This window comes from Tupaia chinensis, unplaced genomic scaffold, assembly GCF_000334495.1.
Source record: "Tupaia chinensis unplaced genomic scaffold, TupChi_1.0 Scaffold000392_1, whole genome shotgun sequence".
NCBI classification, from domain to species: Eukaryota; Metazoa; Chordata; class Mammalia; order Scandentia; family Tupaiidae; genus Tupaia; species Tupaia belangeri.
Window position 1 is genome coordinate 1,428,267 of NW_006159894.1, and position 16,398 is coordinate 1,444,664.

The 16,398-nt window shown below is 40.2% G+C and overlaps 1 protein-coding gene across 9 annotated transcripts in view; it reads right to left on the reverse strand.

Annotated features, from left to right (window-relative positions):
• Positions 1–41: 41 nt before the first annotated feature.
• Positions 42–16,398, reverse strand: part of CRYZL1 (crystallin zeta like 1) — a 59,656-nt gene continuing 43,299 nt past the window's right edge. For 5 of the 9 annotated variants that reach the window (XM_006153892.3, XM_006153895.3, XM_006153896.3 and 2 more), the window contains 7 exons: positions 15,070–15,181; positions 12,272–12,370; positions 10,281–10,402; positions 8,811–8,916; positions 2,674–2,719; positions 1,057–1,137; positions 44–322 (listed from right to left, as the gene is read on the reverse strand). In XM_006153892.3, coding sequence (XP_006153954.1) covers positions 247–322; positions 1,057–1,137; positions 2,674–2,719; positions 8,811–8,916; positions 10,281–10,402; positions 12,272–12,370; positions 15,070–15,181 — 642 coding nt within the window. In that variant the 3' untranslated portion in view covers positions 44–246. Of the gene's footprint in view, positions 323–681; positions 1,138–2,673; positions 2,724–8,810; positions 8,917–10,280; positions 10,403–12,271; positions 12,371–15,069; positions 15,182–16,398 lie in introns of those variants that run through there. The other 4 variants (XM_027773979.1, XR_001370768.2, XM_027773980.1 and 1 more) reach the window with 4 other exon arrangements.

A 16,398-nucleotide genomic window follows, 5' to 3' on the forward strand; every position in this document is an offset into this window, starting at 1 on the left:
GTGCGGACGGGAGGCCACCCTGAAGCCCCGCCCCGGACGTGGCCCCACCCCCGAGGCGACATCGGCGCGTGCGCAATGGGCCGACAGCGAGCCTCTGCCGGGGACTGCTATCCTGGGTCGCTACCGCTACCCCTGGCCCAGTGCTGCCAAGGTGCCGCTCAGGCTCTCTAACCCAGTCTTCCGCTGTAGTCCAGTCGCCAGGTGAGGTGACGTTGGGAAGCACGGAGTCCAGGGCAGCGGTGTACCCTACCCTTTTGGGCATCGAAGTAGTTGAACGCTACTTAAGTCCGCAGCAGGATGTAATCGGCCTGGGGAAGGGCGCCTGGATAAAAGGAAAACATACTTTATGGGCGGTTGCTTGATTAATGTACTGAGGGCGATGGCGACATCAAGAGGTGAGAGTGGCTTTTCCTACTAACCCCCAACTAAAAAATAGGAAATCAGCAGGCCCTTCAGTCCCCCTTCCCAGTGCCTGTCCAGCCTAGCCCTCCAAGCAAACCCTGCAGCCACTGGCAAGTTATTGTAATCCTCTTGTTTGATCCTATGGAAACGTGGAGTAAATACTTGAAAACACAAAATTTAAGTACCTATGGACTAGATACTTTGAGACTTGAAAATGAACTCAAATATCTACATTATGACAGCAAAGACTTGTTAAGAAAGGAAGATACTGCGAATGCATTTCATAGAACATAACCTTATTTTGACAGGTATAGCAAAGGTCTGTAACAACTTTATCAATAGGGTAATGTGGAGTAGTGTGGCTTCTGCTGAAAGCAACATTTTTCTTCATGGAAAGAACTTTATAGCAGAGGCAAAATATATAGAAACAGTAACTAAGAAGGCTTTTTTCCTTTCAGATGTTAATTACAGAATTATCTTGATTGCATGATAACTTTTCAAGTAAGTGAGCATCTTGTCTTGTAGGAAAACATGCTTAAAAACAGACCAACTTGCTTTATCTTCCTTAATTTTTCGCAACATTTTCCAAAGAAGACTGGAATGGGATCATCCAACTGAGGTCTGAGAAAAGAAAATTAAAATTGAACAACTTGCTTTTTTCTTGCTTGATTTTTCTGAACAACTTCCATGGAAACTTTTGCCTCATATAGTGGAATGGGTTCATCCAGCTGAGGTCTGAGAAAGAATGAAATTATGAGAAATGTCAGGTCCAGTTGAAGAAGAGTACAACATATAGGATGGTGACTTGATAATTGCTATTGCCCAATTCAGTTCCTTTAAATAATTACAATAAACTTGTCCATTAGTATTTTCATAGTTGAAACTACAGCATAGAGGGGCCAGCAGGTGGTATAGTGGTTAGGACACTGGACACTTCCACAAGGCTGACCATGGTTCGAGCCCTGAACCTGGTGGTTTGCTTTCTCACTTTCCGTCTCTCTCTCTCTCTGTGTCTCTCTCTGGTCAAATTAAAAAAGAAAAAAAAGTGCAGCGTAGCAAATAAACCACTGTCCTCCCACATGGCTAACTGCGGTTCGAATCCTGGACCCAGTGGCTTGAAAATCACGTGGGCTGCATGTATGTGTGTGCCTGCCCAAAATCCTGGGAGAAGAATGGAGAAGGGACTGTGGCATAACCATCCCCCCTGGGGGTGATTTCTCACTTTCCCTCTCACTGTCTCTGTGTCTCTGGTGAGTGCACATGTCCTAAAGCAAAAATCTCCACACTACAAAAAAAAAGGGGGGCTAAGTTTTTGGGCCATATGCCGGGATTACACCTGCACCGTTTGAATCTTAGATCTGGCAGCTTGAAAAACAGGCTGGATGCATGTGTGTGCATGCTCAAAATCATGAAAGTTCCTGAGGAAGTAGGAGAAGGGATTTGGTGTGACCATTCCCCATAGGGGTGATTTTCCAGTCTCTGTCTTTGTGGCATGCATGTGCCCTATAGCAAACGCTTAAAGAAAAAAGTGATTAAGTTTTGAAGGGAAAATGTACCAGCCTTATCCATTTCCTCTTTAATAAGTTACACATAGATCCAATTGAAAAAACAATATAATGTATTTTTCCCTCTATTTATTTCTTTAAATTTTTGCCATTCACTGGAGACAGAGAGAGAAATCATCACCCAGGTGGGGAGTGACTGCAGCCATGCCACAATCCTTTTTCCTCCATTCTCCTCTCAGGATTTTGGGCATGTACACACACCAGGAGTGTTTTTCAAACTGCCAGGTCCAGGACTCGAACCATGGAGTCAGCCATGTGGGATCCAGCGCCTTAACTGCCACACCACCTGCTGGCCCCCGTATAGAATATTTCAAATTGTGTTGGGAGGAGTGATGAGGAAGGGCAAAAAGTGAAGTACAGTATGGACTGGAGTCAGGAAAACTCACAAGCCACTTCCTTTTCTGGGAATACTTTACTGCTGTACCACCAGCACTTTGAGAAATATTAAAGAGTAGCTATTTACCTAAATGAAATAATACAAGGGTGCTTCAGGAAGTTTGTGGAAGATGGAATTAAAATATATACAAAAATATTGAAATCCATGCGTAGTTTTTTGATAATGTGCATTTCCCACAAATTATTTGAAGGCCTCATATGAACTATGAAGGCAATAAGTATACTGTGAAAGCTGAAACAAAAGTAGAAATGCCCACCTTATCACCGTGAAAATGAAAAAAAAGAGAATGCTTTGGTTACTGTAGCTTACCTGAAAACACCAGCTGATAACTTCTCCATCACATCTTTTAAGATACGTAGCTGGAAGGACTGTTAAGGTAGCAATGTAAAGGAGAATGAAATAAAACCATGCAATAAGCAGAAGATGCTGGGCAAGGCACTTTTTTTGTTTTTGTTTTTATTTGTTTTATACTCTCAGAAATCCAAAATGGTAGGTTCCAGAAACCCTGCATGCTGTCAAGTTTACCTCTAAAATGAAACTGATTTGAGGTAGTTGACAGTGGAACAGAGCCCAAACTTTTAATTTTAAAAATTATTTAATTTTATTCATTCATTCATTCATTTTAATTTGACCAGACAGATACACACACACACAGAGGAAAAGTGAGAAAGCAAGCTACCAGGTCTGGGACTTGAACCTGGTCAGCCATGTGGGACTGCCCAATACCTTAAGCACCAGCCACTTGCTGGCCCAGGGCCCAAATTTCTAGACAAGTGATGAGAGCAACAGACCACACCTGTTCTGAGTAATGACTATTATTATCTCAGTGGATAGTAACAGAACAGTGTGTGGTTTTAATTTCTGCAACACACATCATATTGTTAGAAATCACTTTAGGGTTAGCCAACGGTGTAGTGGTTAAAGGGGCTGGATTGCATGCACATGGCTGACTGTGAGGTCCAGGTCTCAGAACTAGAAGCTTGAAAAACATGCTAGGTGCATATGCCATGTGTGCCCAAAACCTGAGAGGAGGGACAAATGAAGGGATTGTGGTGTAACCATCTCCTCTGAGGGGTGCTTTCTCACCCCCTCCTCTCTGCCTGCGAGTGCATGCACCCTCTAGTAAATTAAAAAAGAAACTTTACACTTACACCTGTTACTTCACATTTATTGGCTAATATGGATGATCCTAAACTCAAGATTTGTTTGGAACCAGCAGTTGGTGTAATGGCTATGTTGCTGGACTCCCATGTAGTCAACCACGATTGGAGTCTCAGACCCGGTGGCTTAAACTCATACTGGGAGCGTGTGCGTGCGTGCCCAAGATCCTGAGAGGAGAACTGAGCAGAAGGGATTGCGGCGTGGCCATCCACCCTAGGGGGTGGTTTCTAGCTTTCTGTCTGTCTCTGTCTTTCTGGCGAGCGGCCATGCGCCCCTTAACAAAAACCCCCCCAAAAAAAAAAAAAAAAGGGTTGTTTGCAGAAAATTTAATTGTACATGTGCACGATTTACTAACATTATCAGAAAATGATGTAAGAAGTAAGGGAAAAAATCTTGGCAACTTAATTGAAATAGAAAATGTGATCATAAGCCATTTTAAAAAAAAAGGCCCAGCTGGTGATGTCTTTGGTTAATGTGTCTGGATCCCACAGGGCCAACTGTGCAGTTGAGAGTCCCAAAACTGGTGGTTTGGAAAACACACCTGGCTATGTGCGTGTGTGCCCAAAATCCTGAAATGAGAAATTGACTGTGGTGTGACCATCCCCCATGGTGCGTGCATCTCACTTTCTCTCTCTAACCTGAGCACATGCACCCTCTAGAAAATAAAAAATAAAAATTAGAAAATCTACAGAATATTAATTTATTTTTATTCCTACAAGTTCTCTTTCTACTTCTGTTAAAGCAGTTGCCAACTGTGTATGTGTGTCTGTGTGTATGACTTATATTTCTGATTTTGGAAGCTTTATTTCACATAAAGATGCCATATTTCAGTCTAGTCCAGCAATTTGCAAAATGGGTTAAAATCACCCCATGGAAAAAGGAAGTTTGAGAGAATTAAGTTATGTAAAACAGGAAAAGCAGTCAGCTTAGCTTTTTTTTTTTTTTTTTTTTTTTTTTGGGGCGGTTTTTTTGCTTAAGGTGTGTGGGCACTACAGACAGACAGAGAGAGACATAGAGACAGAAAGCGAGAAATCACTGGGGGGACGGTCACGCCGCAATCCCTTCTCCTCCATTCTCCTCTCGGGATCTTGGGCGGGCACGCACGCATACGCGCCTGGTGTGAGTTTTGAGCCACCGGGTCCAGGATGCAAACCGCGGTCGACTACGTGGGAGTCCAGCGACATAGCCATTACGCTAACTGCTGGTTCCCGAGCTTAGCATTTAACATGTAAGATTCTTTTTGTTTCTTTAAGAAGACAAGATCTTGCTTTGTGGCCCAGGACAACCTCTAACTATACTCTCTACACTCCTGTCTCAGCCTCTAGTGCAGTTGGGACAGGAGGGGTTCTAATGTTACTTTTTAAAAAAAGAATTATTTAAAGGGCCAACAGGTGGTGTGGTGATTAAGGTGCTGGACTCCTATATGGCTGACCACATTTCAAGTCCCAAGTTTGTGGCTTGCTTTCTTACTTTCTCCCTCTTGTTCTTTCTCTCTCTCTGGTCAAATTAAAATAATAAAAAATTAAATAAATAATTCATTAAAAAAGAGAATTTAACATTTTGTTATTATTCTCCTCCAATTTGACCAGAGAGAGAGAGAGAGAAAACAAGCCACCAGATCTGGAACTCAAACTGTGGTCAATCATATGGGAGTCCAGCGCCTTAACCACTGTGACACCCCTCAGTCCCCTCTAATGCTACTTTTAATAGCTATAAGGTATTCTCTGCTATTAGCATTCCCATATTTTTTTTTAATAGTTATTTTTCCCTAGGGCACATGTGTTCGTTCACCGGAGAGACAAGAGACAAAGAGACAGAAAGTGAGTAATCATACCCCAGGGATAATGGCCACACCACAATTCCTTCTCCTCTCAGGATTTTGTGCATAAACACACATGCGTCCAGCTTGAGTTTCAGGAACCTGAGTCTGGGACTCAAAATGTGGTTGGTCACATGGAAGTCCAACACCTCAACCACCATGCCACCTGCTGGCTCCCTCCATGTTAGTCTCGATAATTTCAGTGTTATTGAACATATAATTAAAAAAAATATTTATTACTATTCTTCAATTTGACCAGAGAAAGAGAGAGAGGGGGAGAGTGAGGAGGTGAGAAGGCTAGCTGCCAGGTATGGGACGTGAACCACGATCAGCCATGTAGGAGTCTACCACCTCAAACATCATGCCGTCTGCCAGCCCTTGAACATGTAATTTAAAAAAATCATTTTAGAAAGTTAAAAGTTTATTTTCCAAATCTATTAGAAATATATTTAATCAGAAATACTTGAAACTCGGGGCCAGCAGGTGGCATAGTGGTTAAAGGCGCTGGACTCCCACAATGCCAACAGTAATTCAGGTCCCAGACCTGGCAGCTTGCTTTGTCACTTTCTTTCTGTGTCCCTCTCTGGTCAAATTTAAATAAGTAAATAAACACATAAAGTGAAATAATAAATTAATTCTTTAAAAGAAAATACTTTAAACTCATACATTCACTACATGAAGTACTTTGGAAATCTATTCCTTAAACTCAACACATTCAGCCATCCCAGCTACTTGGGAAGGTAAGACAGAATGATTGTAAGTTTGAGGGCAGTGAGATCCCATCTCTGACAAAAAACAAAACAAAACAAAACAAACACACACACAACATATGAAGTATACTAATTCTATTACACACACACACACTTTTAAAGTTTTTCTTATAGGACGTATACGCTTTGCTGTAGGGACAGAGACAGTGACAGGGAAGGTGAGGTGAGAAATCACCCTGCAGGAATGACCACATCCCAATCTCTTCTCCTTCTTTCTCCTCCTAGGATTTTGGACACGAACACACATGTGCCCAGTGTAATTTTCAAGCCACCAGGTCTGGGATTTGAACCACAGTCAGCCATGTGGAGTCCAGTGCCTTAACCACCATGCAACCTGCTGGCCCCAACATATTACTATTTTAAAGCTTCAAGTTATGTCTGCTATGGCTCCTAGAACTAATTTCACAAGAGTAAAGTATGATATTCACTGGAGACAAATGTAAGACTACACAAGTATTTCACTTTTCCTATTTTACTCAAAAAAAATTTTAAGAGCTCTTTCAAATGATTTTACCTTTAATAACCTGACAGAAATTCAAAATAGGAAAAAAAAAAAAAGATTAAGCTTGTTCCCTTATGAACAATGTTATATTACCATGGTGTCTCACCCAAGCATGATCAAAGGAGCTACAGAGACTGGGTTCTTTGGAACCCATCAGGATGGTAAAAAGGTTTCCCAGCTCAGAGATTAAAGAGCTTGGGTAGGGAGTCTCCAAGGGTAGCAGGCAGCAGAAGAGACATGAAGTATCAGGAACTCTCAGACCACAGGCTGTGGCTGCTGGGTCATGAGCACCTTGGAATGTTTCTTGATGGTGATTCTATGTTGTATTTGTCATCTTGGAAGAGTCAGGTAGGATAAGCTGAGCATGGCTCTTGTCCCCCTGGATCAGATTTCTTCAATGTATAAACCCTATCTCAGACTGCATTTCTGTCTGTCCTCACACATTTTTTTTTAACTGACATGTAACAACTGCACTTTTTTTTTTTTTTGAGAGGTTTTTGCTATAGGGTGCATGCACTTGCCAGAAAGACAGAGAGAGACAGAGAGACAGAAAGCGAGAAATCACCCTTGGGGTGATGGCCATGCTGCAACCCCTTCTCCACCACCATTCTACTTAGGGATCTTGGGCATACACACACATGCCCAGCGAGAGTTTAAGCCACCGGGTCTGGGACTCGAACCATGGTCTACTACATGGGAGTCCAGCGACATAGCCATTATGACATCTATGGATCCTAGAACTGTACATATTTTTGAGCCAAATCTTTCTTTACACACATATATTCTATCAAGTAAGGAGAGCTTATTTTCTTATCAAGTATATTAAGTTTTATCAAGTCCAGCTGTCTTTAAAACAGTCATCTTGGGAGCCAGCATGTGGTGTGGTGTATAAAGGCAATGGACTTCCATGTGGCCAACTGGAGTTTGGTCCTGAACCTAATGGCTTGAGACTAATGCTGGGCATGTGTGCATGCACCCAAGATCCTGAGAGAATGGAGAAGGGATTGTGGTGTGGTCATCCACCCAGGGAGGTGATTTCTCACTTTCTGTCTCTGTCTCTCCAGTAAGCATATGTGCCCTAAAGCAAAAATCTCTCAAAAACAAACAAACAAACCCCCAAAGAACGGTCATATTGGAAATGAAAGGAATTATCATTGATCATATGCTACACAGGTTTGTTTGGACCTTTCTTTTTGGAACTGCTTTCACACTTTCACAGAACTTTTCATTACTCTCATCAAAATTAGCATTTGGCTTCATTCACTGGATTTGCCTCTGATGACTTGTTTTTAAATATCATTTGATGAAGACTTCCTACATTAGAATTTATAAATGATACCCCACAAATGGTTTAATTTAGATCAGTAGTCTGAAATGTTTTGTTCAATGACACTATTATAGCAGTAACCATATAGCCTCTCTAGGTAATGTATAGTAACATCAGGTTAAAAACAAAATCTTCTGGTTCATCTACTCAGAAAGAAATGAGACTGGCTGGGTGCTCCCTCTTCTTTTTCTTCTTTTTAATAATTATTTTAAAAAGTTTTTTTTGTAGAGGTTTTTGCTATAGGGCATGTGTGCTCGCCAGAAAGACAGAGACAGACAGAAAGCGAGAAATCACCCCCCAGGGGATATGGCCCGCCGCAATCCCTTCTCCTCCACTCTCTTCTCGGGATCTTGGGCATGAACGCATACGCACCTGGCACGAGTTTAAGCCACCAGGTCTGGGACTTGAACTGCGGTCAACTACATTGGAGTCTAGCAACATAGCCATTACGCCAACTGCTGGTCCCTTTTTCAAAAATTTAACTTTATTTATTTATTTATTTTAATTTGAGCAGAGAATGAGAGAGAGAGAAACTGAGAAAGCAAGCCACCTGGTCTGGGACACCAACTGCGGTTGGCCATAAGGGAGTCTAGTACCCTTAACTACCATGCCATTTGCTACCCGCCCCCCCCCAAACCCGGTGCTTCTTGTTCTGCCACTTGCTAACTGTGTCCTTGGGCATCATAGGGTTGTTTTACTGTTTAAATAAATTAATAAGTGCAAGCAACCTGGAAAACTGTTTGGCATATTCAATGACAGTTAACTGTTACTATTATTATTTCTTACAATAAACATGAAAGAATTTATGACAAGAGAACAAGGTAAATTTCAAACCAGAAACTTGAGACAGTAGGAAAAAAAGGATATAAAGATACTTTCCCTGTTGTACATTTGACAAATTCCAAATTTCATCATTCAGGAAAGCCACCGTTGCTCCCTTGAGGAAAAGGCAATGGCTATCTGGAGGATCCAACTTGGATAAAATAAATAAAAACTGATCAATTACTGGAAATGTAACAATACAACAATGATTGGCATCTGGAGCCAGGAAAACTTCTATACAAATTAAATAATATCTAAATCACAAAAAATCAGCATATACACTTTATAATAGCATGCAAACTAAAATGTTTTCTTTTCTATTTCATGGTCCCAAATGCTGGGACAGCAAGGTGATAAGTATAGGGCAGATGCAGGACCAATCTAGAATTGTGGTGATGAAGTTTACAGGGGAGTGTGGTGGAAAGGTGGTGAGTTCTGGCCACTTTTTATCAGCCACCTTCATGAAGATGCTGAAAAATCAATGAAGATTGATGTATGAGAATTGTGGTATTTGTGTATTAGCAATAGTATAATTAGAATTCTATTGAAAAATAAAACTTTAGGAAACAACATATACACACATATATACATACATACTCCAACTTGAGTAATTAGGAAATTGGGATAATTTTATACAGAAGTACTTTGCTAAGTGCATGTCAACATAATTGTTACTAAGGATAAAAAGCTATTTGAAATACCATGATAGTATCTAAAAGTCACTACTTTCAAGTTATTACATAAAACTATAATTCATTTTAGTTGATCGAACCCCTCTAGTAGTTAGTATTTTAACATTTTGGTCAATAAGTAGCTAAATTTTTTTAAAAAGTTACATTTCCTTTTTTTGGTATGTATATATATTTTTTGGAGAGGTTTTTGCTATAGGGCGTGTGTGCTTGCCAGAAAGACAGAGACAGACAGAGAGACAGAAAGCGAGAAATCACCCCCCAGGGGGGGATGGTCACACCGCAATCCCTTCTCCTCCATTCTCCTCTCAGGATCTTGGGCAGGCACGCATATGCGCCTGGAGTGAGTTTAAGCCACCAGGTCTGGGACTCAAACCATGGTCGACTACATGGGAGTCCAGCGACGTAGCCATTATGCCATCTGCAGGTCCTGGTATGTGTGGATTCTAATTTTGCTGTAGGTCATGTGTACTTGTGGTGGGGATGGAGAGCAAAAAAGCACCCTCCCAGAGGGGATGGCTACTCCACAATCCCCTCTCCTCTATTCTCCTCTTGGGACCCTGGACATGCATACACACATGCCCAGAGTGTTCCTCAAGCCAATGGGTCTGTGACTCAAATTGCATGGTTCGCCATGTGGGATTCTAGCACCTTAAAAACCATGCCACTGGCTGGCCCCCAAAAGCTACATTTCTTTAAACATAGGGCATAATTCAGAATTTAAACCAACTTGACCATAACTTGTCTCAGAAAATATTTCTGCATTATTTCGTGTTAATTATATCTCTTCTGTGTAACGGTAAGGCTTTCCTATTTTTTATAATACCTGCAGGTTTTCTTCTGTTGTTACCCAATGGCCTCCAACACCAAGAAGTGTGATGATATCATGTTTATGTGGCAGGAGTTGTAATTTTACAGCTGGTTCATCATCTTTACTATATAATCTCACTTACAAGGAAATAGTTTAAAAGAGAGAGAGAAAAGAAATATTTTTATAGTAATTTGACAAAAATTTATTCAAGTTCTTATTACTTTTTAATATTGGAATGAAGAAGCATTTTTTCTTAGAATAAAGGCAGCACAGTGTATTTAGATACCTTAAAATATACTTTTTGCATTTAAGAAACTGATTATAAAATTTACTCTATGTATACTTATAAGTGAAATAAAGGCAAAAGTTTATTCTCATTTGAAAACCCAGTAAGGTAACATAATATATAACTAACTGATATAAATTTTAGTCATAACAATGACAGCTTAATACATTGGGATGGGTTGATCTCTAATTTTAAAACATAGATTCAAGAGTTAACTTATTCTAATTATTTTTAAGATTTTTGCTATAGGGTGTGTGTACTCTTTGGAGAAAGAGAGAGACGGAGAGAAAAGGAAAGTGAGAAATAGTCCTCTGGGGGAATGGCCATGCCACAATCTCTTCTCCTCCATAGGATCTGGGGCATGCATGCATGCACACACATGCACTTGACATGTTTATGCTATTGGGTGCGGGACTCAAATGGCAGAGTGGACCATGTGGGTCCCAGCGCCTTAACCCCCACACCACCTGGTGGTCCACAAAATACCACATATTGACATATGAATGTCCATTAGAGAAAAAAAAAATCACATCAGTGAAGTATATATTCATATCTACCGGAAGAGTTCTCTTTGAGTTAATTTCAAATCTTGAAAATACTGATTAAAAAGAAACACACACCATGCCCATGGCTGTATCTTTCTATGGTTTTCATTATATAAAAACAATTCTAATGAAGTATAAAAAGAAGTACTTTGTAGGTTGTAAAACCCATCCTTTAGCAGTGATGATACCTAAGTATGTATAGATTAAGTATACCTAAGTATGTACAGATCAGGTATTAAGTAAGCACTGTTTAAACCAAAAAAGTTCAAGCAAAGTCAAGATGGAACAAACGTCTGTATATTTTCCAAGTAGACACTGCAGGAATTAACCAGCCAATAGCGGGCAGCCACACATAAGTATCTGGGCAAAAGCATGTGTTCCCGTAGGCTTATAGGATTCTTGTAGAGAATGTCATTTGATACTTAAACTTAAACTCCTACAGTTTGTTGTTGTTGTTGTTGAAGTTGTTTTTAATTTGCTATAGGGTGTGTGTGCTTGCCAGACAAAGAGGGGGAGAGAGAAGAGAGAAAACACCCCTTTCACCCAGGACAAATGGCCACACCTCAATCCCTTCTCTGTTCTCCTCTTGGGATTTCAGGCACACATGCACATATGCTTGGTGTGTTTTCCAAGCTGCCAGGCCTAGAACTTGAACCACAGAGTCGTCTATATGGGGTACAGCTACCTTAACCTTCATGCCACTGGCTGTCCTCAATGCCTGTGCTTTAAGAGGCAAGCATGTTCTCTCTGCCAGGGAGATAATGCTTGCAATATGCATTAGTGAGGAAGCTCCAACTTAAACAGACAAGTCTTTAGTTAAAAACAAAATCCCAAACAGGGACCAGCAGATGACATAATGTTTATGTCACTGGACTCTCATGCTGTTGACTGTGGTTTGAGTCTTGGACCCAGCAGCTTAAAACTCACACCAGGCACATGTGCATGAGTGCGTGCCCAAAATCTTAAGAAAATGGAGAGGAAGGGATTGTGGTATGGGGTGATTTCTCATTTTCTTTCTCTCTGGAGAGCACACATGTCCTATAGCAAAAAAACAAACAAAAAACCCCCTCAAACATAACATTCAATTTAGAAATGAATAATTATTCCCAGTTTTATTTCTTTTGAAATTTATTAAACAAAAATTTCACAGGCTAATGATTTTATTTGGTACCCACCTCCAGCATCTAGGACAATATCGACTCCTAGGCCACCTGTTTCTTCCAAACAGCTTTCAGCAACATGGACTTTCCCATTGGATACATCAATTATTCGGGCTGCAAAGGACAGGAAATCAGGCAAATGTACTGTTTTCTATATAATCCACACAAACAAATCAGGGAATAAGAAAAAGAAAAGCAAATAAATATCTGTTTTCTGAAAGACTTAAGCAGCTGAAACAATAACTTTAAAGGGAAAAAAGTAAATTCAAACCATCTTTTACCCATCTAACTCTATGTTGATAAGAATCTATCTAAATAAAGAGACTGGTATATTTAATGAAATCAAAACATAAGCATTTTTGTGGATAAGGTGGTCAAAGCTGGTCTGCTGATATAGAACACCGCTCTCTGAAAACTAGATTTCCTGCCAAACCTGAGAATCTGAAAACAGAAGTACATATATATACATATATTAAGATATGGACTGAAAGATAAAAACATTTCTCAAGTCTGTTCAAATGTAAGAGTACAGAGTTAAAAAGTACAAAGTATATTGTGCAATATGGTATTTATCTACTCTAGGTTATTTTACCTTTATTCAGTCTTATCATTCCTCCCTCCCCGCCCCTTTTCCCAAAACAAAGAAAAATTCTGAAGGTAAGGAAAAGTAACATGGTTATAATTAGTAATTTAGCCCAATTAGTAAATTTAGACTAATTTTAAATAGTCACTTTAAAGTATTATATTAAGAAAACTATAACTAATTATAAAAAATTTAAAAATTCTCAGAATTTTTTTTTTTTGAGAAGTTTTTGCTATAGGGCATGTGCGCTTGCCAGAAAGACAGAGACAGAAAGTGAGAAATCACCCCCCAGGGGGATGGCCACGCCACAATCCCTTCTCCTCCACTCTCCTCTCAGGATCTTGGGCACGCATGCACACGCGCCTGGTGTGAGTTTAAGCCACCGGGTCTGGGACTCAAACTGCGATCAACTACATGGGAGTCCAGCAACATAGCCGTTACATTAACTGCTGGTCCCTCCTTTTTGGATCTTTTACCATCTTCTTGTTGAAGAATTCCTTAGAGATGCTCATATTAGAGGTGTACCCAATGGGAATCTAGGAGGAGAGGAAGGAGAGGGAGGAGAAGACACCAGGGAAAGGAGAGTACAACAATCTAGGAAGGACAGAGTTAATCAATACTCTCTCTCTCTCTCTTTTTTTTCTGTTCTATTTTCAGATCCATTCTTTCTCCCCGTCTACATCCATATTTATCCAGCTCCTCCTGTATTACCTTTCTATTAGGTCATTGGCAAAGTCATGATGTATTGTTCTGTTTTTTGTTTGTTTCTTTATGTGTGTGTGTGTGTGTGTAAAAATGCGTCATGACTTTCCTGATGACCCAATAGTTCTTGGTTATCTCTGCCAGGAGTATAATGTAAAAATGAAAATAACATGAGCGTTAATGTTAGACAGGTTCAAAACCCATTCTAATCTTTTTTCTAGCTTTACATTCTTAGACAAGCTAGTTAAATTCTCTGAGGTGCTATGTCCTGGTTGGGCAACACAGGGGTGCTAAGGACTTGGAAGAGGGAGAATTCACATAAACACTCAATGAACTTTTCTTCCTGCCACCCCTAAACTTACAATCTGCCTATACTCATTGTTCTTCATCTGTTATTCTTCTGTTTCTATCTTTCTTCTCTACATTTCCATTTTTTAGTCTCTATTTTCTTCTCCTTTTCCATATCCATTACTGTCTGGATAGGTTCAATCCTTCCAAGTGCTCATGTCTACACCATGTCTTGTTCATAAACAAAATATGATCTGTGTTTCAGTGTAAATGGATCACCCCCCTCACACGCACGCACATATCAAAGAAAATAGACAACTTCAGAGCTATTTCATGGGGCCAAAGACGTTGAGAAATGTACAAAGTGATCCAAAAATATACTGACTTACTGACTAATATAATTACATAATTATTAGGAATTTCCTTTTTTTTTTTTTTGAAGGTTTTTGCCATAGGACATGTGTGCTTGCTGGAGAGACAGAGAGAGGAAGAAACAGTAAGAGAGAAAGTGAGAAATTACCCCCAAAGGGAGATGGCCAGGTTGTATTCCCTTCTCCATTCTCCTCTAAGGATTTTGGACATGCACGCACATGTGTCCAACATGAGTTTTCAAGTCTCCATGTCCAGGAGTTGAACTGCAGTTGGCCATGTGGGAGTCCAATGCCTTAAGCACTACACCACCTGCTAGGCCCAGTATCAGGGATTTCTAAATTGTGTCAAAGTTCATCTAATTCAAACTTGGTTGATAACAATGGGACAAAGAAAAAAAAAAAACACTGAAAGAAGTAGATTTTAAAAATAAAATAAAATAAAAACTATCACTTAAGTAAATCCAGACTTAGCACAGACACTAAGTATATTTTAAAACTTTCACAGGGGGGTGGGGGTCAGCAGGTGGCATAGTATTTAAGGCACTGGACTCCCATGTGGCAGACAGTGGTTTGAGTCCTGGACCTGGCTGCTTGAAACTCACACTGGGTGTGTATGTATGTGTATGACCAAAAATCTGAGAGAAGAATGAAGGAGAAGGGATCACAGCATGGCCATCACACTGGGGGGCAATTTCTCACTTTCTGTCTCTCTGTCTCTCTGGTGAGTGCAAGCTCACTAAGGCAAAAATCTGTCTCTAAACAAAAAAAGTTCACATAAGATTTTATACTTTGTTACATGAGTGAACCTTTTCAGGTGATTTTCCTTCAAAATGTCATATTTTAGAGTCTGTGCTGAGAATATGACCCACCTACAGGAGGCCTGAGTCTCTCAAGGCACTGCTTGTCTTCCAGGCTGTGAGCTGTTGAAATCACTTTGGCTCCTCGATGGTGAGCTAACTGAATAGCTATTGTGCCAAAGGCCTGTGAGGACAAAACAGACAATGGGTTTATAGATACAGGGTAGAAGTCATAGCTACTGCATTTTACAGACTGTTCAATAACGTGAAATTCTTCTGTTACTTTTGTATGTTTTAAAATGTTATCTAATAGGAAAAGATAAAAAAATATATATAGCCAAGTTTAGTAGGTCAGATATTTGACTGTCTTTCTTCTTTTGAACAGGTGGTTGAAAAAGTATGTATGTCACATGCTCTTTCCTATTCTTTTTTTTTTTTTTTGAGAGGTTTTTGCTATAGGGCACATGTGCTTGCCAGAAAGAGAGAGAGAGACAGAGAGATAGAAAGAGAGAAATCATCCCCCAGGGGGGATGGCCTCGCTGCAATCCCTTCTCCTCCATTCTCTTCTCAGGATCTTGGGCATGCATGCACATGTGCCCAGTGTGAGTTTAAGCCACCGGGTCCGGGACTCGAACCGCAATCAACTATATGGGAGTTCAGCGACTAAGCCATTACACTAACTGCTGGTCCCGCTCTTTCCCATTCTGACAACAGCACATAATTTTAAGGATGGAGAGGGCCACATTCAGAAACATGGCCTTGGGAAGAGAAAAATGGGTCTTGTCAGCAAGATGATGTAAGCTAACTGAAAAACAAATTTTGCTAGAGGTCACTTGTCAGAGAGAGGGAGAGAAATTACCCCCTAAGGGGAATGGTCAAGGTGCAATTTTTTTCTTTATTTCTTCATCTTGTCAGGATTTGGGGCATGCATACACATATGCCTGGCACATTTTTAAGCTGCTGGGTATAGAACTTGAAGTGTGGGGTTGACGATGTGGGATCTGGCTGCCTTAACCACCAGGTCACAGAGCTGACCCCAGTCTAAGCTAACTATATGCATACATGGATGTCTAGCTACCTCTCTTTCAAGATCAAAAGCACTTCAAAGCTTCATCCTTTTTTGGACCCACCCGATAAGTTTGGGGGAACACTACAGTCCTGGTGTAGTCATTAGGCTGAAGCCAATGCTGAAGAGTTTTGTCCTTTTTTTTTTTTGGTGGTATTCAAAGAAAAGCAAAGGAAAAAGCATTTTACTCAATAGCCAGATATAAAACTACAAATCCATGCTAAGTTTTGTAACATTTTTAGATGATATTTTTATGTATTTGTTTAGTGTCTTGAAGTACTTTTTTATGGTAATATGTGTAAATTAGTACATTTTGTTTTTATGTGTGATCCATC